Below are 25,206 nucleotides of genomic sequence, written 5' to 3' on the forward strand. Positions count from 1 at the left end.
ACATGATGGCATGATGACATGACGCAATGCACACGAAGCAAAGATGAATGCAACAGACGAAACAAAACACACAACGAAACCCGGAAACACCGGAAGGCATCTGCAGCTCCGGTCTTGGGGCGTTACACTCTCCCTCGAGCTCTACTGGATCATGAGTTCGCGGGACGTCACCGAGCTGAACGTGTGCTTAACGCGGAGGTGCCGTACGTTCGGTGCTGAGGATTGGCCGATTGTGAAGATGTACGACTACATCAACCGCGTTGTTATAACGCTTCCGCTTAACGGTCTACGAGGTTACGTGGACGACACTCTCCCCTCTCGTTGCTATGCATCACCATGATCTTGCGTGTGCATAGGATTTTTTTTTCAAATTACTACATTCCCCAACAGGGTCTGGGTTGCGAGACAGGGCATCAGCAGCACAGTTGTCTACCCCTTTGTTGTAAATGATGCGGTAACTCAAGCCGAGCATCTTGGCCATTATCTTATGTTGCCATGGCGTGCTGAGCCTTGGTCCTCAAGATATATCAGGCTCCGATGATCCATGTGCACGATGAACTCATCATTCTTCAGAAAGGTACGCCAATGATCCAGTGTGAGTAAACTAGCCAGCCCCTCTTTTTCATACATGGAGAGCATTCTGTTACGTGATCCCGAGGCACAACTCAGGAAACCAATCAGATGCTTGTCCTGGGATAGGACCGCGTCGATGCCCAAATCGGAAGCATCGGTTTCCAACTCAAAGGTCTTCTTGAAGTTCAGTAGAGCTAAGACAAGGGTGGAGACAAGTGCCTATTCCAGTGCTTGGAAAGCTCCATCCTCGAGTTCCGTCAATCGAAAGATGATCCCTTTCTTGAGTAAATCCATCAGAGGACGAAAAGTAACCACAAAGCCCTTGAAAAATTTGCGGTAGTACCCTGCGAGACCGAGGAATACGCGCACCTCTTCGACATTGGTTGGGACCAGGCACTTCTGAACTGCAGCAATGTTTCCTCCATTAGTGCGCACATCATCCCCGCTGATCTCATGGCCCAAGTAATGGATTTGCGGGCATACGAAAGTGCATTTGCTGCGTTGGATCTTAAGGACATGTTCTTTCAATAGCTGGAAAACTTGCTGCAGCAGCTGCACATATGTGTCTTCATAACTGTTGTGTACCAGGATGTCGTCGATAAAGACCAAGGCTCCTCGCAACAACGGAGCCCAAGACTGTGCTCATGCCCCCTTGGAAAGTTGCCGCCCCCCTCGTGACACCATATGGCATTACTTTAAATTTGAAGTGTCCATGGTGTGTCTTGAAGGTTGTTTTATGCTCATCCTCAAGTCGCATCCGGATTTGTTGATAGCTGGCTCGGAAGTCGAAATTTGTGAACGACCAAGATCCTGCCAGTACGTCCAGCAACTAGTCAATGACTGGGAGAGGGTAACGGTTCTTGATGGTGAGTGCATTGAGGTGGTGATAATCCATGCATACCGTCAAGTAAGATGTTTCTTCTATACCAGCAGGACAGGCAATGCGAAAGGGCTGGCACTTGGCTGAATGATACCTTGAGAAAGCATATCTGCTACCTGATGTTCCACTTCATCCTTCTGTGGTGGACTATGCCAATAGGGCCGCAAGTTAACTGGATGGGCACCCGGCACCAAAGGAATGGAATGATCAAAAGATCATCGTGGTGGCAGACCGCGAGGCTCTTCAAACAACACTCCATAATGCCCCAGGAGATCACCAATGGCTGCAGGGATTGGCGATTGCGCCATGTCTTTGGCCAGTGAACAGAGCTGAACCACACGCGTCATAGCTTTTTGATCCAACAAATCTTGCAATTTGACATCGGATATCAGGTGCCAGCTGGTGGTATCTGCCCGAGCACCCGTGAGTTGAATGTGTTTGTCCTCATAATGAAATGGCATAGTCTTCTCCAACCAATGAACTTGAACGGGGCTATGGCGAGCGAGCCAATCGATGCCTAACATGACATGATAGCAAGCAAGCGGCAGAACCTTGAGATCGGTGGCGAAGCTGCCTCCCTGTGAATGCCTAGCACAGGCTGGAATCTCCTGGTCATGATACAAAATCCCTCCATTCGCCACACAAACTGATAGGGTACGATGATCCTTCTGCACGCCTTGCAAGTGTGAAGCTAGCTCGGAACTGACAAAACTATGGGAGGAGACTCAATCAACCAACATCAGCACTTCCGTCTGCTGAAGCCAGCCATGGAGACGCATGGTAGTAGGGGATTTCGCGCCTTCTAGTGCCTCCTTGGAGAAAACACAACAGTCGGCATCGCTTGATGGGGCTTATTCTGCAGTGATCTCAGATGGCTGCACGGTGAGCAGCTCAATGAGCTCTTCCACGATGTGGAGCTAGACAGTAGGAGCACACCAGTGCTCCCGACTCCACGACTCTCCACAGGTGAAGCAGAGACCCTTGGTGCGACGATATGTCCTGAGAGCCGCCAATTTGTCATCACTGGGTGACGATCGGTTGATGTTGGAGGCGCAGTGATTGTCCTGGCGCACCACTTGGGCCCCGGTTCCATCCTTCACCATAGGCAAATGCAACGGTAGTGTCGTGCATGGAGGGGCACAACTGCTCGCTGCGTCATGGATGGAGCAGGGCTTCGTCTGTCTGCTCTACAAAATACCTCCATCACCTCCTCCTACAAACACGCAAGATCCACAACAATATCCAATGTTTGCAGGCGATGCAAAACAACAGCGGAGCGAGTTTCATGCTACAAGCCTTCCATGAATTGAGTGACAAAGAAAGCAGGATCCCAAGATATGTGATGCGCGAGGAGATGATGCATGATTTGATTAAATTGCTCTGCATATTCAGTAACAGTGTCGGTTTGCTTAAGTCTGTTAAATTGGCGAAGAAGATTCTAAAATTCTTCACGGCCAAACTAGGTCCAGATCACGGCAACGAAGCCCCCCAATCTTGATAATGCAGGTGGGCTTGGGAGGATTGGAGCTAGGTGGGCGCCCCATCAGTGAAATACATAGCCGCACAGATGACAGAGGTATCTGGACCCAACGTGCAAACCTGAAAATAGGCCTCACACTTGAGACGCTATGCCTTTGGGTTTGTGCCATCGAATAGGGGAAAATCGAAATGCGGCAGTGGCAGCAAGCGATGGTACCCGCGATCCCCAGAAAATGAATGCTCGTCGTAGTTGAAGGAATCAGACGTACCGGTGGCTGGAGGGAATCTGGGGTTCGGATCTCCCCACGCGATTTCCCCCGTAGATTAGTGGCGACGCCATGGCCATGAGGCCCGTGACCATTGTCACTACCAGCTTGCAAAGGCCCAAGATGTAGCGGTTGAGGCGCGTCCACCATGGGAGGAAGCATGGGAGGCAGATCGACGAGCCGAACCTACTGTGCCGCCGGCTCCTTGCTTGTGTACGAGGCCTTGTCACCGATCTGAGTGCGGATGGCACGCACGTCCTGGCCTAGTTCCTTGATGGACTGCTCGATGGCAAGCTTCCAGCTCTGCAAATCAAGCACAATGGGGTGGATGTCGTCGACCTTGGTCATCAGCCAGGCGATGGCCGAAGTGAGATCCGACAGGGCCTTGGCGTGGTCATCCATGGTTGTCGCCTTACTGCGTCGGGTCTGGATGATCGACGGAAAATTGCCCACCCAGATTCAAGGGACTGCGAGAAAAATTTCGGGTAAATCGGAACGGCTATGATGCCACTTATTACGCTCCCGCTAAGATTAATCACTGGATACAAGTCGGTGATACAATATCAGAGAATTCTTGGGTTCCAGAGGAAGAGGAAAGGGGATCGGGAGGAGAGAGGCACCACCTATAGCCTAGTACATTCTCATCACCTAACACAGGAGGGGTTTGTTTCCTCTTAACCTGCCCGGTCGTGTGCCAGACATGGGCCGGGTAGTGGCTGTTGGGCTGGGGTGGATCACACTGTCGTTTCGGCCCAGCCAGGGTAGTAGTGGGCCATGCTACTTCTTGAGCTTGCGTTTGTTTTTCCCTTCAAGAGGAAAGGGTGATGCCGCATAGTAGAGATAAGTATTTCCCTCAGTTAAGAACCAAGGTATCAATCCAGTAGGAGAAGAATGCACAAATCACCAATAACTACACACACAATCAAACACTTGCACCCAACGTGATAAAGGGTTTGTCAATCCCTTAATAGTCACTTGCAAAGGTGAGATCTGATAGAGATAAATAAAACTAAACAAAAGATAAAATATTTTTGGGTTTTTTGGTTTATAGATCTGAAAATAAAAGATTGCAAGAATAGTAAATTAGAAACTAATATGATGGAAAATAGACCCAGGGGCCGTAGGTTTCACTAGAGGCTTCTCTCATGAAGGCAAATAATACTGTGGGTGAACAAATTACTGGCGATCAATTGATAGAGAAGCGCAAAGTTATGACGATATCCAAGGCAATGATTATGTAATATAGGCATCACGTCCATCTCAAGTAGACCGACTCTTGCCTGCATCTACTACTATTACTCCACACATCGACCGACTTCTGCCTGCATCTAGAGTATTAAGTTCATAAAGAACAGAGTAACGCCTTAAGTAAGATGACATGCTGTAGAGGAATAAACGCAAGCAATATGATGTAAACCCCATATTTTTATCCTCGATGGCAACAATACAATACGTGCCTCGCTACCCCTACTTTGTCACTGAGTGAGGACACAGCAAGATTGAACCCAAAGCTAAGCACTTATCCAATTGCAAGAAAAACCAATCTAGTTGGCCAAACCAAACCGATAGTTCAAAGAGAAATACTAAGATATCAAATCATGCATATAAAAATTCAGAGAAGATTCAAATAATATTCATAGATAATCTGATCATAAATCCATAATTCATCGGATGTCGACAAACACACTGCAAAAGAATATTACATCAGATAGATCTCCAAGAACATCGAGGAGAACATGGTATTGAGAATCAATGAGAGAGAAGAAGCCATCTAGCTACTAGCTATGGACCCGTAGGTCTATGGTAAACTACTCACGCTTCATCGAAAGGGCAATGGAGTTTATGTAGATGCCCTCCGTGATCGAATCCCCCTCTGGCAGGATGCCGGAAAAGGCCCCAAGATGGGATCTCACGGGACCAGAAGGTTGCAGCGGTGGAAAAGTGTTTTCGTGGATGCTTTTGGAGGTTCAGGAATATATGTGAATTATAGGAGGAAGAACTAGGCCAGGAGGTCACCGAGGGGCCCACAAGGTGGGGGCGCCCCCCTAGGGCGTGCCCTCCACCCTTGCCGCCACCTCGTGGCTCTTCTGACTTGTATTCCAAGTCTCCTGGGTGTCTTTTGGTCCAAGAAAAATCATCATGAAAGTTTTATTCCATTTGGACTCCGTTTGATATTCCTTTTCTGTGAAGCTAAAAACAAGGAAAAAACAAAAACTGGCACTAGGATCTAGGTTAGTAGGTTAGTCCCAAAAATAATATAAAATAGCATATTAATGCATATAAAACATCCAAAATAGAGAATATAATAGGATGGAACAATAAAAAATTATAGATACGTTGGAGACGTATCAGGCCGCCCCTTGGATGACTATGTAGGTGGGGACGGAGGGATGGAGGGCATAACAACCAAACATAATGAATGTTACATTGATATGTAAAAAATAATTAGATTGTTATTGCAGCCACCATTGTAAACAAGAACACTATAATCTGGGAGGGAACACAACAGGTCACTATCGACTCAGGAATGACCTGATGGAGAACGGCTTGGTATGCTATTTTTGTAGCTATTACACACGAGTGACTTGTCAACATGGATGACCTTGAGGTTCACGCCCCACGTGCAGCTCCCATCTTATCTATTCCTATGCCCCTCGGGTGTCAATGATGGTGGACTTGAAAGCAACGAAAGAAGAAAGGAAGATGACAGTGGAGACAGTGCCTACTCCATCAAGATCATGTATTGGGCCACAAGGGAGGTGGCCGACGTAAATCCAAGAAAGAGATGGCGTTGGTGTGAGTTCCGATTACGAGAGTTAGCCGAGAGGAGAAGTCAGTTGGAGTGGTACCATCTCCCACATCTCTGGAGCATTGAGCGTGAGCAGCTCCTCGGACCCTTGTAGTGGTGTGTCATACGTCTGGTATGGTTATGTTGCGATCGAGGGTGTAATTACGCACATCATCTTTCTTCGCAAACTAGGCCAAGTATCCATCCTATTTAGTAGGTGGGAATTGTCTTGTAGATCGACCGAGGTGGGTTTTCGAACCTTGAAGCTCTCTTATCCTTTGGGACGAGCCTTGAGGTGATCCATGTTGGATTATTTCCACCTCTGCATTTGGGTACCTCGAGAGCACACTTGTTTGCTCCAGCTTATCCTCGAATGTCTACTTTGCTTGGAGTAACTCGGTCCACCTATCATTCATGTAGTTCTCTTCCTCCTTAAGACACTGAGACTTGTTTTTCATCCTCTTAGCCATACCACCAACTGTTTTTGCAGGGTTTCAAGTTGAGGGCCCTCAAGTGGCACCTCGAAATCGGCATAGTCATCGGGGTCGAGGCTTCGCCCTTCCTCGACCTCGGGGCTGTAGTCACAGTCATTGGGGTCATCATCGTCCATGTTGGCCTTGTCGTTGTTATCGTTGGTGTCTGATGCCCCACAAGTATAGGGGATCAATCATAGTCCTATCGATAACTAAGAGTGTCAAACCCAATGAGGAGTAGAAGGAAATGACAAGTGGTTTTCAGCCATTTATTCTCTGCAAGCACTGAAATTATCGTAGCAAATAGTTTGGTAGCAAGGTAATTCGTAACAGGTAACAAGTGACAAATGTAACAAAGGTGTAGCAAGGTGGCCCAATCCTTTTTATAGCAAAGGACAAGCCTGGACAAACTCTTATATAAAACAAAGCGCTCCCAAGGACACATGGAAATTATCGTCAAGTTAGTTTTCATCATGCTCATATGATTCGCGTTTGCTACTTTGATAATTTGATATGTGAGTGGACCGGTGCTTGGGCGCTCTCCTTACTTAGACAAGCCATCCACTTATGATTAACCCCTCTCGCAAGCATAGCAACTACGAAAGAAGAATTAAGATAAATCTAACCATAGCATTAAACATGTGGATCCAAAACAGCCCCTTACGAAGCAACGCATAAACTAAGGTTTAAGCTTCTGTCACTCTAGAACCCATCATCTACTTGCTACTTCCCAAGCCTTCCCCTAGGCCCAAATCTGTTGGAAATATGAGCAATTTACCAAATGATTTTATTAGCAGAAATACTAGGTAAAACATGACAACTATAGCAGAGATAAAACAAGTCATGCAATCTCATAGAGAGAAGGTAAATAGCATCTGCATATATGAACTGGAACCAAACATATCTAGAGCAGACACTGGAGTAAGAAATTGTGGCAGAACCTCATATAGAAAGAGCATGAGAACGTACGGAACAGCGACAGAAGCATTATTCTTGCGGTCGAAGTCCTTGCCGGTCATGTTGTCGAAGAGGTTGTCGACGCCAGGGAAGAAGTGGTCGTTGAGGAAGTGGTCGTCGACATTTGGATCGTCCATGATGAACCGGTCAGTAGTCGCGCAGAGCGCTCCCACAAACCTTATCACCCTTATCCCTTATAGGACTCAAAGAGGTGGTGTTTTGGAGGCCTACTGTCCCGACATGCGGTGCACGCCACAAGCAGGGATGGGGAAGATCGTAGCAGTAGCTCAGAGATTGGAACTCACTGGCGAGAGGATGAGATGTTCTGGTGTGTCTCTCTAGAGAGGAGCGACCTCTCTTTTATAGGCACAGAAGAAGCACGCATACGGGCTGTGACAGGAGGTCAAACGAAGAGAGGGAGGCGCAATGAACAACCAGCAGCTAAAGGGATGTGCCGTTCGTACTCAGTCTCCACTATAGCAGAATCTTTTCAACTTTCGTATACCCGTCATGGGTGGCAAAAATTTAGACATTGTCTCAGCTCATTCTCGCAACCGGCGGCGGGATGAGGCGGGCAGCGGAGGAGGAGCGCGTGTGAATGTCCCTCTTGTTCTCATGCTCATACATGTGGGGAAACAACCTCCCTTATAAGGAGGTCCATCTCCTACCGAACTAGCAATGTGGGACTAAACTTCAGTCCCACCTCTTGCCTTGCACGAATGGGGGGCCTCTATGACTTATTAGGAATTCTGAAACTGATTGTTGGGTTGGCCCAAAATAGATTAAAATTCTAGCAATCCCCCACCAGATCATAGAGGTACACAAAATTTGTCTTTGGTTCCAAAACATTGTTTTATATACCAGTACCGTAGTAGAGACAGTTACGTTGAACTTCCACCTAGAACTCTATGCTACACCAGTAAGCAACTTGAACAGTGGAATAGGCCTTAAACTACATGTTTTCTGCGAATCTAGCTTCACACAGAGCCTTGCCCGATACTAGGCTATCGTGGGTCTTCCCCGCGGGTGGAGCTTATGCGTCATACTCTGAGACCTTTCATGAGTTTACTAGAGAGCACCCTACTCTCATAGATTGAAATGTTTAACAATCAGACTCATATATGTGTGTTCTTCAAAAGGTGTTCTGCAGGATAACATCTCTGCTTAAATGAGCCACTTAGAACACATTAAGATATACATAAAGCTGCAATGCAGATTAGGAGAGTATTGCATCTTCATGGAGTGGTATTGTTAATAGTAATGATACTCTCCTCTCAGTTGACCAATGATGTCGCTTGAGATGCGTCGGTGTTTCCCCAAGGAATAAGGGAAGATGCAGCACAACAACGGCAAGGTATTTCCCTCAGTGATGAGACCAAGGTTATCGAACCAGTAGGAGAACCACGCAACACTACGTAAACGGTACCTGCACACAAATAAAAATACTTGCAACCCGACGTGTTAAAGGGGTTGTCAACCCCTTTCGGATAGCGGCGCCAAAAAGTGACGTAAGGGTAGGATAAAATTGTAGTAGATTGATAGATGCAAATAAAAATAAATAAAACGCAACAAGGTATTTTTGGGTTTTTGATATAGATCTGAAAATAAAAGAAGAAAATAAAAGAAAAGGCAATTGGCAATATGGATCTAAAAGTATATGATAGGAAAATAGACCCGGGGCCCGTAGATTTCACTAGTGGCTTCTCTCGAGAAAATAGCAATGGTGGGTAGACAAATTACTGTTGGGCAATTGATAGAAAAGCAAATAATTATGATGATATCCAAGACAATGTCATGTATATAGGCATCACGTCCAAGATTAGTAGACCGACTTCTGCCTGCATCTAGTACTATTACTCCACACATCGACCGCTATCCAACATGCATCTAGTGTATTAAGTTGATGGAAAAATGGAGTAATGCAATAAGAATGACGACATGATGTAGACAAGATCTATTCATGTAGGAATATACCCTATCTTTTTATCCTTAATAGCAACAATACATGCGTGCCTTGCTGCCCCTTCTGTCACTGGGAAAGGATACCGCAAGATCTAATCCATTACAAAGCACCTCTTCACATCGCAAGATAAATAGATCAAGTTGGACAAACAAAACCCAAATATCGGAGAGGAAATACGAGGCTATAACAATCAAGATTGGATATTAAATCAAGGAAAATCTGGATCATAAACTCACAATTCATCGGATCCAAAGAAAGACACTGTAAAGAGTCATTACATCAAATAGATCTCCAAGAGACCATTGTATTGAGATACAAAGAGAGAAAAAGCCATGTAGCTACTACCTACGGACCCGTAGGTCTGAGTTGAACTACTCATGCATCATCGAAGAGGCACCAATGAGGATGGTGAACCCCTCCTTGATCGTGTTCCTCTCCGGCGGAGTGCCGGAATTGAGCTCTAGATTGGATCTCGTGGTTCTGGAACTTGCGTCGGCTGGAATAAAATCGTCAACTCCCCTAGGGTTTTTGGATCAAGGAGGTATTTATAGATTGAAGAGGTGGTGCAGGAGGCCACCGAGGTGGGCACAACCCACCAGGGCGCGCCTGGGATCCCAGGCACGCCTTGGTGGGTTTTGCCCCCCTTGGGGCACCCCCACAGGTGCTTATCTGGCACATCTGGTGTCTTTTGGTCCAAAAAAATCCACAAAAAGTTTCACTGCATTTGGACTCCGTTTGATATTGATTTTCTGCGATGTAAAAAACAAGCAGAAAACAGCAACTAGCACTTGGCACTGTGTCAATTGGTTAGTCCCAAAAATGATATAAAATGATAGTAAAACATCCAAGAATGATAATACAACAGCATTGAACAATAAAAAATTATAGATACGTTGGAGATGTATCAACCAACAGCTTGTCTTCCGCATCTAATTCACGGGATCTCCTATCACCTAGACTAGGTTACCACTATGAACAACTCATATTGTGGGTCTCATACCCATCTCCTTCGATGCATTATCTATCACATTACGTGATAGACCCTTAGTCAAAGGATCTACTAGATTTTTAGACGTTTGGATATAATCCAATGCAATTACTCCGAAGTTTTTCATTTTCCTAGCAGACTTTAACCTTCTGTGAACGTGTCTTGATGACTTCATGTTATCCTTTGAGCTGCTCACTTTTGTAATCACAGTTTGATTATCACAGTTCATAAGGATACCCGGCACACGTTTCTCAACGACCGGCAAGTCATTCAAGAGCCGAAGAAGCCAATCTGCTTCAACCGTAGTTGTATCTAGTGTTATGAGTTCTGCTTCCATTGTTGACCTTGTTAAGATGGTCTGCTTGCAAGACTTCCAAGAGACAACGCCACCTCCATGAGTGAATACATATCCACTCATGGCCTTTATCTCATTAGCATCAGATATCTAGTTTGATTCACTATACCCTTCCAGTATCTTTGGGTACCCAGTGTAGTGAATTCCATAACTCGCAGTACCTTTCATATAACGCATAACTCTCTCTACAACTTTCCAGTGCACATCTCCTGGTTTTGAGACAAACCGACTCAGTTTGCTAACAACAAAAGAGATGTTAGGTCTTGTAGTACTGGATAACTACATAAGCGTGCCAATAATCTCAGAACATTTCAATTGATCTCTAGCAATTCTTTGATTCTTTCGAAGTAGCACGCTAGCATCGTATGTTGTTGGAGAGGGCTTGCAGTCACTATAGACAAAGCGACTCAAGATCTTTTCCATGTAGTGAGATTGAAGTAATGTAATCCCACCATCATCATCTGTCAACAACTTGATGTTTAGAATAACACCAGCCACTCCTAAACCCATCATATCAAAACAACGAGATAGAAAATCCTTGACCTCCTTCATACCATTCAGATTTGTTCCAAAAATCAATATGGCCTAAACATACAAGTAAAGGATAACTCCCTCGCCCCCACCATGGCAATAGTACACATATTTTTCAGCTTCGTTTACAACAAAGCCTGCAGCTGTTAAAGTTCTTTCAAACTTCTCATGCCACTGTTTGGGCGCTTGCTTGAGTCCATCCAAAGACTTCAGCAACTTGCACACTTTTCCTTCCTGACCATCTACTACAACCCCATCTGGTTGTTCCATATAAATTTCCTCGTCCAACTCTCCATTTGGAAAAGCAGTCTTAACAACCATTTGATGAATGAAAAGACCATGTGAGGCAGCAAGTGAAAGTAGTACTCGAATAGTGGTCAGTCGAGCCACAGGTAAGTAGGCATCAAAGAAGTCTTCACCTTCCTTTTGGATATAACCCTTGGCCACGAGTCGTGCCTTGTACTTCTCAATAGTACCATCGGGCTTAAGCTTCTTCTTGAATACCCATTTGCACCCTATAGGTTTGCAACCATAAGGACGATGAGTTATCTCCCAAGTTTCATTTGCCAAGATGGAATCCATCTCACTATGGATCGCTTCCTTCCAGTAGTCAGCATATTCACATGCATAGGCCTCTAAAATAGAACTGGGAGTGTCATCTATGAGATACACAAGAAAAGCATCGCCTAGTAGGAACTTCATTGTTCTCCTCGACATGATTTTGAAAGTGTTCCATCAAAATGGTAGGTTCAGTAATTGTAACTAATTCCTGATTCGAGGAACTAGGCATCTCCTGATTTGATGAGCTTGCCATATCCTTCATGGGAAAATATCTTCAAAGAAAGTCGCATCATTCGACTCCATGATTGTACTGACATGCATGTCAGATACCTCAGATTTTACAATCAAGAATCTATAACCAATGCTATGAAAAGCATATCCTAGGAAAACACACAGTTTTTGGTCCAAGGTTGCGCTTCTTTGGAATTGGCACATTGACTTTCGCCAAACAACCCCATGTTCGTAGATAAGAGAGTTTTAACCTTTTCTTCTCCCATTCCTCGAATGGAGTTATCTCTTTGTTCTTTGTGGGAACTCGGTTTAGGACAATGACATGCAATCAATATCGCCTTCGGCCACCATGCCTTGGAGAGACCCGATGTGTCTAACATGGCGTTAACCAAATCAGTTAGAGTATGGTTCTTTCTTTTGGCAACCCCATTTGACTGAGGTGGATAGGTGGGCGTCCTCTCATGGATTATACCATGTTCAGCGCAAAAACAATCAAATTCGCTGGAAAGATACTCTCCACCACAGTCGTACCTAAGCCTCTTGATCTTTCGATCAAGTTGGTTTTCCACTTCAGCTTTATAGATCTTGAAAAGGTTCAAAGCCTCATTCTTAGATTTCAGAAGATACACATGGCAGTATCTAGTGGAGTCATCAATTAACGTCATGAAATATTTCTTTCCACCTTTTATCAAAATGCCATTCATTTCACAAAGATCTGAATGTATGAGCTCTAGTGGTGCAAGCTTTCTTGTTTCCGGGGTCATGTGAGACTTAAGAGGTTTCTTAGCTTGCACACACACTTGACACTTAGATCCCTTGACAATGGTGAAACTAGGGATTAAGTTCAACTTGGCTAGTCGCGACATGCAACCAAAGTTAACATAACAGAGACGTGAATGCCATAAATTTGATTCACTATTGTTGCAAACATGATTAACAACTTTATTGCAAACATCTAACAAGGGTAAACAGAACAGGCCTCCTGACTCATAGAAATTACCAACAAAAGTTTCATACTTGGATATTGCAAATTTATTAGACTCAAAGACAAGCTTGTAGCCATCTCCAGACAGAGGAGATCCGCTAACAAGATTTTTATTGACGGAGGGGACATAATGCATGTTCTTCCGCCACATGATCTTCCCCGAAGTAAACTTCAGATCGACCGTGCCAACACTATGAACAGAAGCACTTGAACCGTTGCCCATCTACATGGTGGAAGTCCCTGCGGTCCAACATCCTTCATGTCAATCTCCCCAATGACAACATTAGCGGTCTTGCCGCCTTTCCCATGTTGATGCTTGTCATAATGGTTAGGGAAACTAGGAGCCCAATGATCAGGATCTCCGCACACATGACAAACACCTTTCTTCTTATCATTCTTCTTCTTAAAGTTAGTGTGCTGTACAGCCTTGTTCTTCCCATCAAATTTTGCTTTACCAGCAAACTTACCCTTGTTCTTGAAATTGTGGGGTTGGAAGTTTTCCTTCTGTACCAGATTGGCACTAGATCCTCCCTCAATACCTCGAGCACGTGTGTCTTTTGATCTCGCCTTTTCTTCCACATCAAGAGTACCAATGAGATCCGGAACAGAAAACTCATGTCTGTGGTGTTTCAGAGAGGTAGCAAAGTTCCTCCATGAGAAAGGAAGCTTAGTGATTATGCCTCCGGCAACAAACTTTTCTAGTAACACACAATTGAAGTGATCAAGTTCTCTAGCAAATGACTGTACCTCGTGAGCTTGCTCTACCATGGAGCGCTCATCAGTCATCCTGTAGTAATAGAATTGTTCCATGATGTACAACTCAGTGCCGGCATCCGAGACCCCAAACTTGGCCACAAGTGCGTCCCACATATATTTTCCATTATCAATTGATGCATAAGCATCAACTATATTGTCACCAAGAACACTCAAGAGAGTACCCATAAACAGGATATCCATTTTCTGAAAAGCTTGTTCATGTTGAGGATCAAGATCTCCTTCGGGTTTGCCAGGAGTGGAGTCATAGCAACTCATGGTTTGAAACCATAAGACAGCTCTCATGCGCCACCTCTTATAGTGCACACCCTCAAACATAGGAGGTCTCATGGATGCAGCAAAACCACTTGGGGTAAATTGCCTATAATAAGGTTTTTGGATTGCTGAAAACATTAGCAATTTACCAAATGATTTTATTAACAGAAATACTAGATAAAACATGACTATTATAACAAAGATAAAAAAAGTCATGCAATCCGACAGGGAGAAGGTAAATAGCATCTGCATATATGAACTAGAACCTGCTATCTCTTAAGCACTGCGTTGGCTTTCCCCGAAGAGGAGGGATGATGCAGCAAAGTAGCGTAAGTATTTCCCTCAGTTTTTGAGAACCAAGGTATTAATCCAGTAGGAGGCTACGCGCGAGTCCCTCGTACCTACACAAAACAAATAAATCCTCGCAACCAACGCGAATAGGGGTTGTCAATCCCTACACGGCCACTTACGAGAGTGAGATCTGATAGATATGATAAGATAATGTTTGTGGTATTTTTGTGATAAAGATGCAAAGTAAAATAAAGACAAAGTAAAAAAGCAAAGGAAATAACTAAATAGTAGGAGATTAATATGATGAAGATAGACCTGGGGGCCATAGGTTTCACTAGTGGCTTCTCTCGAGAGCATAAGTATTCTACGGTGGGTGAACAAATTACTGTTGAGCAATTGACAGAATTGAGCATAGTTATGAGAATATCTTGGTATGATCATGTATATAGGCATCACGTCCGAGACAAGTAGAATGACTCCTTCCTGCATCTACTACCATTACTCCACTCATCGACCGCTATCCAGCATGCATCTAGAGTATTAAGTTAAAAACAGAGTAACACCTTAAGCAAGATGACATGATGTAGAGGGATAAACTCATGCAATATGATGAAAACCCCATCTTTTTATCCTCGATGGCAACAATACAATACGTGCCTTGCTGCCCCTACTGTCACTGGGAAAGGACAACGCAATATTGAACCCAAAGCTAAGCACTTCTCCCATTGCAAGAAAGATCAATCTAGTAGTCCAAACCAAACTGATAATTCGAAGAGACTTGCAAAGATAACCAATCATACATAAAAAATTCAGAGAAGATTCAAATATTGTTCATAGATAGACTTGATCATAAACCCACAATTCATCGGTCTCAACAAACACACCGCAAAAAGAAGATTACATCGAATAGTTCTCCACAAGAGAGGGGGAGAACATTGTATTGAGATCCAAAAAGAGAGAAGAAGCCATCTAGCTAATAACTATGGACCCGTAGGTCTGAGGTAAACTACTCACACTTCATCGGAGGGGCTATGGTGATGATGTAGAAGCCCTCCGTGATCGATGCCCCCTCCGGCGGAGCTCCGGAACAGGCCCCAAGATGGGATCTCGTGGATACAGAAAGTTGCGGCGGTGGGATTAGGTTTTTGGCTCCGTATCTGATCGTTTGGGGGTACGCAGGTATATATAGGAGGAAGGAGTACGTCGGTGGAGCAACAGGGGGCCCACGAGGGTGGAGGGCGCGCGTGGGGGGGGGGGTAGACGCGCCCCTACCTCGTGACCTCCTCTTTTGTGTCTTGACGTAGGGTCCAAGTCTCCTGTGTCTTGTTTTTTGAGAAAATCACGTTCCCGAAGGTTACATTCCGTTTGGACTCCGTTTGATATTCCTTTTCTTCGAAACCCTAAAACGGGGAAAAAACAACAATTCTGGGCTGGGCCTCCGGTTAATAGGTTAGTCCCAAAAATAATATAAAAGTGGATAATAAAGCCCAGTAATGTCCAAGATAGTAGATAATATAGCATGGATCAATCAAAAATTATAGATACGTTGGAGACGGATCAAGCATCCCCAAGCTTAATTCCTGCTCGTCCTCGAGTAGGTAATTGATAAAAACAGAATTTTTGATGCGGAGTGCTACTTGGCATAATTTTAATATAATTCTTCTTAATTGTGGTATGAATACTCAGATCCGAAAGATTCAAGACAAAAGTTTAATATTGACATAAAAATAATAATACTTCAAGTATACTAACAAAGCAATTATGTCTTCTCAAAATTCCATGGCCAAAGAAAGTTATCCCTACAAAATCATATAGTCTGGCTATGCTCCATCTTCACCACACAAAATATTTAAATCATGCACAACCCTGATGACAAGCCAAGCAATTGTTTCATACTTTTGACATTCTCAAAACCTTTTCAATATTCACGCAATACATGAGCGTGAGCCATGGACATAGCACTATAGGTGGAATAGAATTGTGGTTGTGGAGAAGACAAAAAGGGGAAAGATAGTCTCACATCAACTAGGCGTATCAACGGGCTATGGAGATGCCCATCAATAGATATCAATGTGAGTGAGTTGGGATTGCCATGCGACGGATGCACGAGAGCTATAAGTATATGAAAGCTCAAAAAGAAACTAAGTGGGTGTGCATCCAACTTGCTTGCTCATGAAGACCTAGGGCATTTTGAGGAAGCCCATCATTGGAATATACAAGCCAAGTTCTATAATGAAAAATTCCCACTAGTATATGAAAGTGATAACATAGGAGACTCTCTATCATGAATATCATGGTGCTACTTTGAAGCACAAGTGTGGTAAAAGGATAGTAACATTGTCCCTTCTCTCTTTTTCTCTATTTTTTTTATTTGGGCCTTTTTCTCTTTTTTATGGACTCTTTTCTTTCTCCCTTTTTTTTATTTTTCGTCCGAAGTCTCATCCCAACTTGTGGGGGAATCATAGTCTCCATGATCCTTTCCTCACTGCGACAATGCTCTAATAATGATGATCATCACACTTTTATTTTTCTTACAACTCAACAATTACAACTCGATACTTAGAACAAAATATGACTCTATACTTAGAACAGAATATGACTGGGATATGCAATGAATCAAGAGTGACACGTATGAAAGAATTATGAATGGTGGCTTTGCCACAAATACGATGTCAACTACATGATCATGCTAAGTAATATGACAATGATGAAGCAGAACGGTGGAAAGTTGCATGGCAATATATCTCGGAATGGCTATGGAAATGCCATGATAGGTAGGTATGGTGGTTGTTTTGAGGAAGGTATATGGTGGGTGTATGATACCGGCGAAAGGTGTGCGGTATTAGAGAGGCTAGCAACGGTGGAAGGGTGAGAGTGCGTATATTCCATGGACTCAACATTAGTCATAAAGAACTCATATACTTATTGCAAAAATCTACAGGTTATCAAAGCAAAGTATTACGTGCATGCTCCTAGGGGGATAGATTGGTAGGACAAGACCATCGCTTGTCCCGACCGCCACTCATAAGGAAGACAATCAAAAAATAAATCATGCTCCGACTTCATCACATAACGGTTCACCATACGTGCATGCTACGGGAATCACAAACTTTAACACAAGTATTTCTCAAATTCACAACTATTCAACTAGCATAACTTTAATATCACCATCTTCATATCTCAAAACAATTATCAAGTATCAAACTTCTCATAGTATTCAACACACTCATAAGAAAGTGTTGTTATTAATCTTGTATACCAAGCATATTAGGATTTTAAGCAAATTACCTTGATATTTAAGGCTCTCAAAATAATCTAAGTGAAGCATGAGAGATCAATAGTTTCTATAAAAAAATCCACCACCATGCTCTAAAAGATATAAGTGAAGTACTAGAGCAAAACTACATAACTCAAAAGATATAAGCGAAGCACATAGAGTATTCTAACAAATTCCAAATCATGTATGGATCTCTCAAAAGGAGTGTACAGCAAGGATGATTGTGCTAAAATAAAAAGTAAAGACTCAAATCATACAATACGCTCCAAGCAAAACACATATCATGCGGCGAATAAAAATATAGCTCCAAGTAAAGTTACCGATAGAAGTAGACGAAAGAGGGGATGCCTTCTGGGGCATCCCCAAGCTTTCGATTTCAGATGTCCTTAGATTATCTTGGGGGTGCCATGGGCATCCCCAACCTTAGGCTCTTGCCCCTCCTTATTCCATAATCCATCAAATCTTTACCCAAAACTTGAAAACTTCACAACACAAAACCTAAAGTAGAAAATCTTGTGAGCTCCGTTAGCGAAAGAAAATAAAAGACCACTTCAAGGTACTGTAATGAACTCATTCTTTATTTATATTGGTGTTATACCTACTGTATTCCAACTTATCTATGGTTTATAAACTATTTTACTAGCCATAGATACATCAAAATAAGCAAACAACACACGAAAAACAGAATCTGTCAAAAACAGAACAGTCCGTAGTAATCTGTAGCTAGCACACGATCTGGAACCCCAAAAATTCTAAAATAAATTTCTGGACGTGAGGAATTTATCTATTAATAATATTAAAAAATAATTAACTAAATATCACTTTCCAAATAAAAATAGCAGTAGTTCTCGTGAGCGCTAAAGTTTCTGTTTTTTACAGCAAGTGTAACAAGACTTTCCCCAAGTCTTCCCAACGGTTCTACTTGGAACACACACTAATTAAACACAAAAACACAACCAAAACAGAGGCTAGATAAATTATTTATTACTAAACAGGTGCAAAAAGCAAGGAACAAAAATAATATTGGGTTGCCTCCCAACAACCGCAATCGTTTAACGCCCCTAGCTAGGCATAACAAGCGAGGATAGATCTAGGTATTGCCATTTTTGATAGGCAATCCATAAGTGGCTCTCATAATAGATTCATAAGGTAATTTAATTTTCTTTCTAGGAAAGTTTTCCATTACTTTCCTTAATGGAAATTGGAATCTAATATTTCCTTCATATCAATAATTGCACCAATCGTTCTAAGGAAAGGTCTACCAAGAATAATAGGACATGAAGGATTGCAATCTATGTCAAGAACAATAAAATCTACAGGCACATAATTGCTATTTGCAAAAATAAGAACATCATTAATTCTTCCCATAGGTTTCTTAATAGTGGAATCCGCAAGGTGCAAGTTTACAGAGCAATCATCAAAATCATGGAAACCTAACAAATCACACAAAGTCTTTGGAATCGTGGAAACACTAGCACCAAAATCACATAAAGCATATAATTTATGATCTTTAATTTTAATTTTAATAGTTGGTTCCCACTCATCATAAATTTTTCTAGGGATAGAAACTTCCAATTCAAGTTTTTCTTCATAAGATTGCATCAAGGCATCAACGATATGCTTAGTAAACACTTTATTTTGACTGTAAGCGTGAGGAGAATTTAGCACGGATTGTACCAAGGAAATACAATCAATCAAAGAGCAATTTTCATAGTTAAATTCCTTGAAATCCATAATATTGGGTTTAGCAACATCTAGGGTTTTAATTTCTTCAATGCCACTTTTATCAATTTTAGCATCAAGATCAAAAAAATTCGAATTCTTGGAACGCCTTCTAGGTAAAGGTGGATCATATTCAGTCCCATCATTATCAAGATTCATATTCCAAAACAAAGATTTAATAGGGGACACATCAATAACTTTTAGATCTTCATCTTTATTTTCATAGGAACTAGAAGAACACGCTCTTATAAAGGCATCTTTCTTAGCACGCATCCTAGCGGTTCTTTCTTTGCACTCATCAATGGAAATTCTCATGGATTTGAGAGACTCATTGATATCATGCTTAGGTGGAATAGATATAAGTTTCAAAGAATCAACATCAAGAGAAATTCTATCAACGTTCCTAGCCAACTCATCAATCTTAAGCAATTTTTCTTCAATCAAAGCATTAAAATTCTTTGGCAAAGTAATAAATTCTTTAATATTAGATACAAAATCAGAGGGTATATTATTATAATTTCCATAAGAATTGTTGTAGGAATTACCATAATTATTTCAGGGATTACTAGGATAAGGCCCAGGGATGAAATTTCCTCTATACGCTTTGTTACCAAAATTGTTCCTACCAACAAAATTCACATCCATAGATTCATTATTATTCTCAATCAAAGTAGACAAGGGCATGTCATTAGGATCAGAAGAAACACTCTTATTAGCAAACAATGTCATAAGTTCATCCATCTTTCCACTCAAAACATTAATTTCTTCTATCGCATGCACCTTTTTATTAGTAGATCCTTCAGTATGCCATTGAGAATAATTAACCATAATATTATCTAGGAGTTTAGTAGCTTCTCCTAAAGTGATTTCCATAAGAGTGCCTCCCGCGGCCGAATCTAAAAGATTTCTAGAAGCAAAATTCAATCCGGCATAAATTTTTTGTATAATCATCCACAAATTTAAACCATAAGTAGGGAAATTACGTATCATTAGTTTCATTCTCTCCCAAGCTTGTGCAACATTTTCATAATCAAGTTGCTTAAAATTCATAATATCGTTTCTAAGAGAGATGATCTTAGCGGGAGGAAAATACTTAGAGATAAAAGCATCTTTCCACTTGTTCCATGAATCAATACTATTTTAGGCAAAGACGAAACCAAGCTTTAGCACAATCTCTAAGCGAAAAAGGAAATAGCTTCAATTTAACAATACCATTATCCACATCTTTCTTATTTTGCATATCACACAAATCAATGAAACTATTTAGATGGGTAGCGGCATCTTCACTAGGAAGGCCGGGAAATGGATCTTTCATGACAAGATTCAGCAAAGCAGTATTAATTTTACAAGATTCAGCATCGGTAAGCAGAGCAATCGGAGTGCTAATAAAATCATTGTTGTTGGTACTGGTGAAGTCACACAATTTAGTATTATCTTGAGCCACTCATGACAAGCATGCAAACTAACACACAAGCAAACAAAAAGCAAGCGGTCAAAAAGAGGTAAATAGAGAAAGAGATGGAGAATAAAGAGAAAGAGGGCGAATAAAACGGCAAGGGTGAAGTGGGGGAGAGGAAAACGAGAGGCAAATGGAAAATAATGTAATGCGGGAGATAAGGGTATGTGATGGGTACTTGGTATATTGACTTTTGCGTAGACCTCCCCGGCAACGGCGCCAGAAATCCTTCTAGCTACCTCTTGAGCACTGCATTGGTTTTCCCCGAAGAGGAAGTGATGATGCAGCAAAGTAGCGTAAGTATTTCCCTCAGTTTTTGAGAACCAAGGTATCAATCCAGTAGGAGGCTACGCGTGAGTCCCTCGTACCTGCTCAAAACAAATAAATCCTCGCAACCAACGCGAATAGGGGTTGTCAATCCCTACACGGCCACTTGCGAGAGTGAGATCTGATAGATATGATAAGATAATATTTTTGGTATTTTTGTGATAAAGATGCAAAGTAAAATAAAGGCAAAGTAAAAAGCAAAGGAAATAACTAAGTAGTAGGAGATTAATATGATGAAGATAGACCCGGGGCCATAGGTTTCACTAGTGGCTTCTCTCGAGAGCATAAGTATTCTATGGTGCGTGAACAAATTACTGTTGAGAAATTGACAGAATTGAGCATAGTTATGAGAATATCTAGGTATGATCATGTATATAGGCATCACGTCCCAGACAAGTAGACCGACTCCTGCCTGCATCTTCTACTATTACTCCACACATCGACCGCTATCCAGCATGCATCTAGAGTATTAAGTTAAAATAGAGTAACGCCTTAAGCAAGATGACATGTTGTAGAGGGATAAACTCATGCAATATGATGAAAACCCCATCTTGTTATCCTCGATGGCAACAATACAATACATGCCTTGCTTCCCCTACTGGCACTGGGAAAGGACACCGCAAGATTGAACCCAAAGCTAAGCACTTCTCCCATTGTAAGAAAGATCAATCTAGTAGGCCAAACCAAACTGATAATTCGAAGATACTTGCAAAGATAACCAATCATACATAAAAAATTCAGAGAAGATTCAAATATTGTTCATAGATAGACTTGATCATAAACCCACAATTCATCGGTCTCAACAAACACACCGCAAAAAGAAGATTACATCGAATAGTTCTCCACAAGAGAGGGGGAGAACATTGTATTGAGATCCAAAAAGAGAGAAGAAGCCATCTAGCTAATAACTATGGACCCGTAGGTCTGAGGTAAACTACTCACACTTCATCGGAGGGGCTATGGTGATGATGTAGAAGCCCTCCGTGATCGATGCCCCCTCCGGCGGAGCTCCGGAACAGGCCCCAAGATGGGATCTCGTGGATACAGAAAGTTGCGGCGGTGGGATTAGGTTTTTGGCTCCGTATCTGATCGTTTGGGGGTACGCAGGTATATATAGGAGGAAGGAGTACGTCGGTGGAGCAACAGGGGGCCCATGAGGGTGGAGGGCGCGCCTGGGCGGGGGTAGGCGCGCCCCCTACCTCGTGGCCTCCTCTTTTGTGTCTTGACATAGGGTCCAAGTCTCCTGTGTCTTGTTTGTTGAGAAAATAACGTTCCTGAAGGTTACATTCCGTTTGGACTCCGTTTGATATTCCTTTTCTTCGAAACCCTAAAATAGGCAAAAAAAACAACAATTTTGGGCTGGGCCTCCGGTTAATAGGTTAGTCCCAAAAATAATATAAAAGTGGATAATAAAGCCCAATAATGTCCAAAACTGTAGATAATATAGCATGGAGCAATCAAAAATTATAGATACGTTGGAGACGTATCAGAACCAAGCATATCTAGACCAGACACTAGAGCAAGAAATTGAGGCAGGACCTGAAACAGAAAGAGCATGAGAACCTACGGAACAACGACAGAAGCATTATTCTTGGCGTCGACGTCCTCGCCAGCCATATTGTCAAAGAGGTTGGACGTCGGGGAAGAAGTCGTCGTTGGGGAAGTGGTCTTCGGCGTCTGGATTGTCCGTGATGAACCGGCCAGTAGTCGCGCAGAGCGCTCCCCAAAAACCTTATCACCCTTCTCCCGTACAGGAATCAAAGAGGTGGTGTTTCGGAGGCCTACTGTCCTGACTTGTGGTGCACGCTGCAAGCCGGGATAGGGAAGATTGCAGCAGCAGCAACAGCTCAAAGATTGGAACTCAGTGGCGAGAGGATGAGGATGTTCTGGTGTGTCTCTCTGGAGAGGAGGGACCTCTCTTTTATAGGCATAGAAGAAGCAGGCGAACGAGCTGCGAGGGGAGGTGAAATGAAAATAGGGAGACGAAGTGAACAACCAGTAGCTGAAGGTATGCGCCGTTCGTATTCAGTCTCCACTATAGCAAAATCTTTTCAACTTCCGTATACCCGTTGTGTGTGGCAAAAATTTAGACATCGGCTTGGCTCGTTCCACAACCCGCGGCGTGGCGAGGCGTGTGGCGGTGGAGGACCGCGCGTGAATGTCCCTCTTGTTCTCATGCTCATACATGTGGGGAAACAACCTCCCTTATAAGGAGGTCCAACTCCTACCAAACTAGCAATGTGGGACTAAACTTTAGTCACACCTCTTACCTTGCACGAATAGGCCGCGTGGGCCTCTAGGATTTATTAGGAATTCTGAAACTGATTGTTGGGCTGGCCTAAAATAGACTAAAATTCCAGCAAAAATCTTGGTGAAGTGTCATTTAGTGGGCGTTCTCATAACACCACTAGAGGAAACACAACATACATCTCATCAAAATATCAAACGTATACCAAATTCACATGATTACTTATAATAAGGCTTCTCCCATGTCCTCAAGAACAGAAGTAACTACTCACATAACATGTTCATGTTTATGATCATAGGAGTATTGAATATCATTAAGGATCTGAACATATAATCTTCCACCAAATAAACCAACTAGCATCAACTTTAAGGAGTAATCAACATTACTAGCAACCCACAGGTACCAATATGAGGTTTTGAGACAAAGATGGAATACAAGAGATGAACTAGGGTTTGAGATGAGATGGTGCTGGTGAAGATGTTGATGAAGATTGGTCCTCCCATGATGAGAGGATTGTTGGTGATGACGATGGTTTCGGTTCCCTCCTCCAGGACGGAAGTTACCCTGGCGGAATCGCCCTGCCGGAGCCCTAGATTGCTTCTGCCTAGGTTCTGCCTCGAGACAGCGGCGCTTCATCTCGAAAGCCTTCTCTTAATTTTCTAGGTCAAAACACTTCATATAGCAGAAGATCGGCACCAGAGGATGGCCAGGGGGTCACAATCTCAAGGGGTGCCCCCTAGGCTTGTGGCCACCTGGTGGGTCCCCTTCTAGTATTTCTTCGCCCAATATTTTATGTATATTCCAAAATAATTCTCTGTAAAATTCTAGGACATTTGGAGTTGTGCAAAATAATTGTATCATAAAGTGTAATGACAGTCCATAATGCAATAAATATCAACATAAAAACATGATGCCAAATGGATGTATTAGTGTCGCCATTACAAGTACACCATTAGCTGCTAGGCCTTTAACAACATCATTGTTACTTGTACCACCATTTCTTGCATCCATGTTGGTAGTGCTCTCATTATGGCGGCCTTTGCATCAGCGCTTCGAGTTTCCTACTCATCCGCCATCTTTACGGGTATCTACCATGTAGACATCATAGGTGGAGGTCGTGGCCCACCTGCCGGTATGGTTGACATCTAGTGGTGGAGAGGTGTCTGAAGTTTCACTGATGTCTTCACCCATGTCGGTTGCCTCCTCGGAGGAGCTGGCTAAACCTCCAGCTAAGTCTGCGATGTTAGAAACTAGATTGGTGGTGGTTGGGTAGAAAATTCTAGCTTTTCCAGGCTCCTAGATATGATCGTAAACCAAATTTCAATCATCCAAGATTGTGAGATTCTGAATTTGATCTAACATCTTGTGCAAAAGCGCCTTTTCACTTTCATCCTTGGCCCGATCAAAGTTTGGGTCCAATGGGAGCTTGCCTGAGATTAGATTTTTCATGGCCTCGAGTGCTTCCTCGACCAGGCTAGATGCCTAATCTGAATGATGGTGCTCAGTTCTAGACTCGAGACCGGATATTAGGTAGATATCATGCCATCGTTCTGGGCTAGGATTGATTTCAAGACCTGGACAAGCGTGACAGTGTGTGCTTTGACCTGGTCTGACACCCAGCTCGAAAACCCATGAATCTGTGGTGTATTCCAGGTTCCCGAATCTAATGACCCAGCCTGGAGCGAAAAGTTTTGATCTGGCCGAGGTGACTTGTCGAATCCTCGTGAAGGATCATGCTTCCGAAGGCAAAAAGTTGACCCGAAAAGAAGGTCAAGGCAGAGCAATGCTGTCATTGATCTGGAGGCGAGCTAACTTCGGAAGATCTC

At 42.9% G+C, this 25,206-nt stretch overlaps 1 protein-coding gene and 2 pseudogenes across 1 annotated transcript; all 3 read right to left on the bottom strand.

The window, feature by feature from the left end:
• Positions 1 to 1,476: 1,476 nt before the first annotated feature.
• On the bottom strand, positions 1,477 to 2,556 carry LOC147986340 (uncharacterized; annotated as a pseudogene).
• A 185-nt stretch (positions 2,557 to 2,741) lies between these two features.
• Positions 2,742 to 3,600, bottom strand: LOC125537617 (uncharacterized; annotated as a pseudogene).
• A 9,601-nt stretch (positions 3,601 to 13,201) lies between these two features.
• LOC147986341 (uncharacterized) lies at positions 13,202 to 13,843 on the bottom strand. Its single transcript, XM_087541971.1, has one exon. The coding sequence runs from the start codon at positions 13,838 to 13,840 to the stop codon at positions 13,202 to 13,204; it is 639 nt and encodes a 212-aa protein (XP_087398097.1). The 5' UTR covers positions 13,841 to 13,843.
• Positions 13,844 to 25,206: the final 11,363 nt, after the last annotated feature.

The sequence above is a fragment of the Triticum urartu genome, chromosome 2A, assembly GCF_056163025.1.
Source record: "Triticum urartu cultivar PI428250 chromosome 2A, HENAU_Tu73, whole genome shotgun sequence".
NCBI lineage: Eukaryota > Viridiplantae > Streptophyta > Magnoliopsida > Poales > Poaceae > Triticum > Triticum urartu.

What these genes read in the sequence shown, in the direction of transcription:
- LOC147986341 (XM_087541971.1), bottom strand. Translation starts at nt 13,840, where the DNA reads ATGGAACAATTCTATTACTACAGGATGACTGATGAGCGCTCCATGGTA.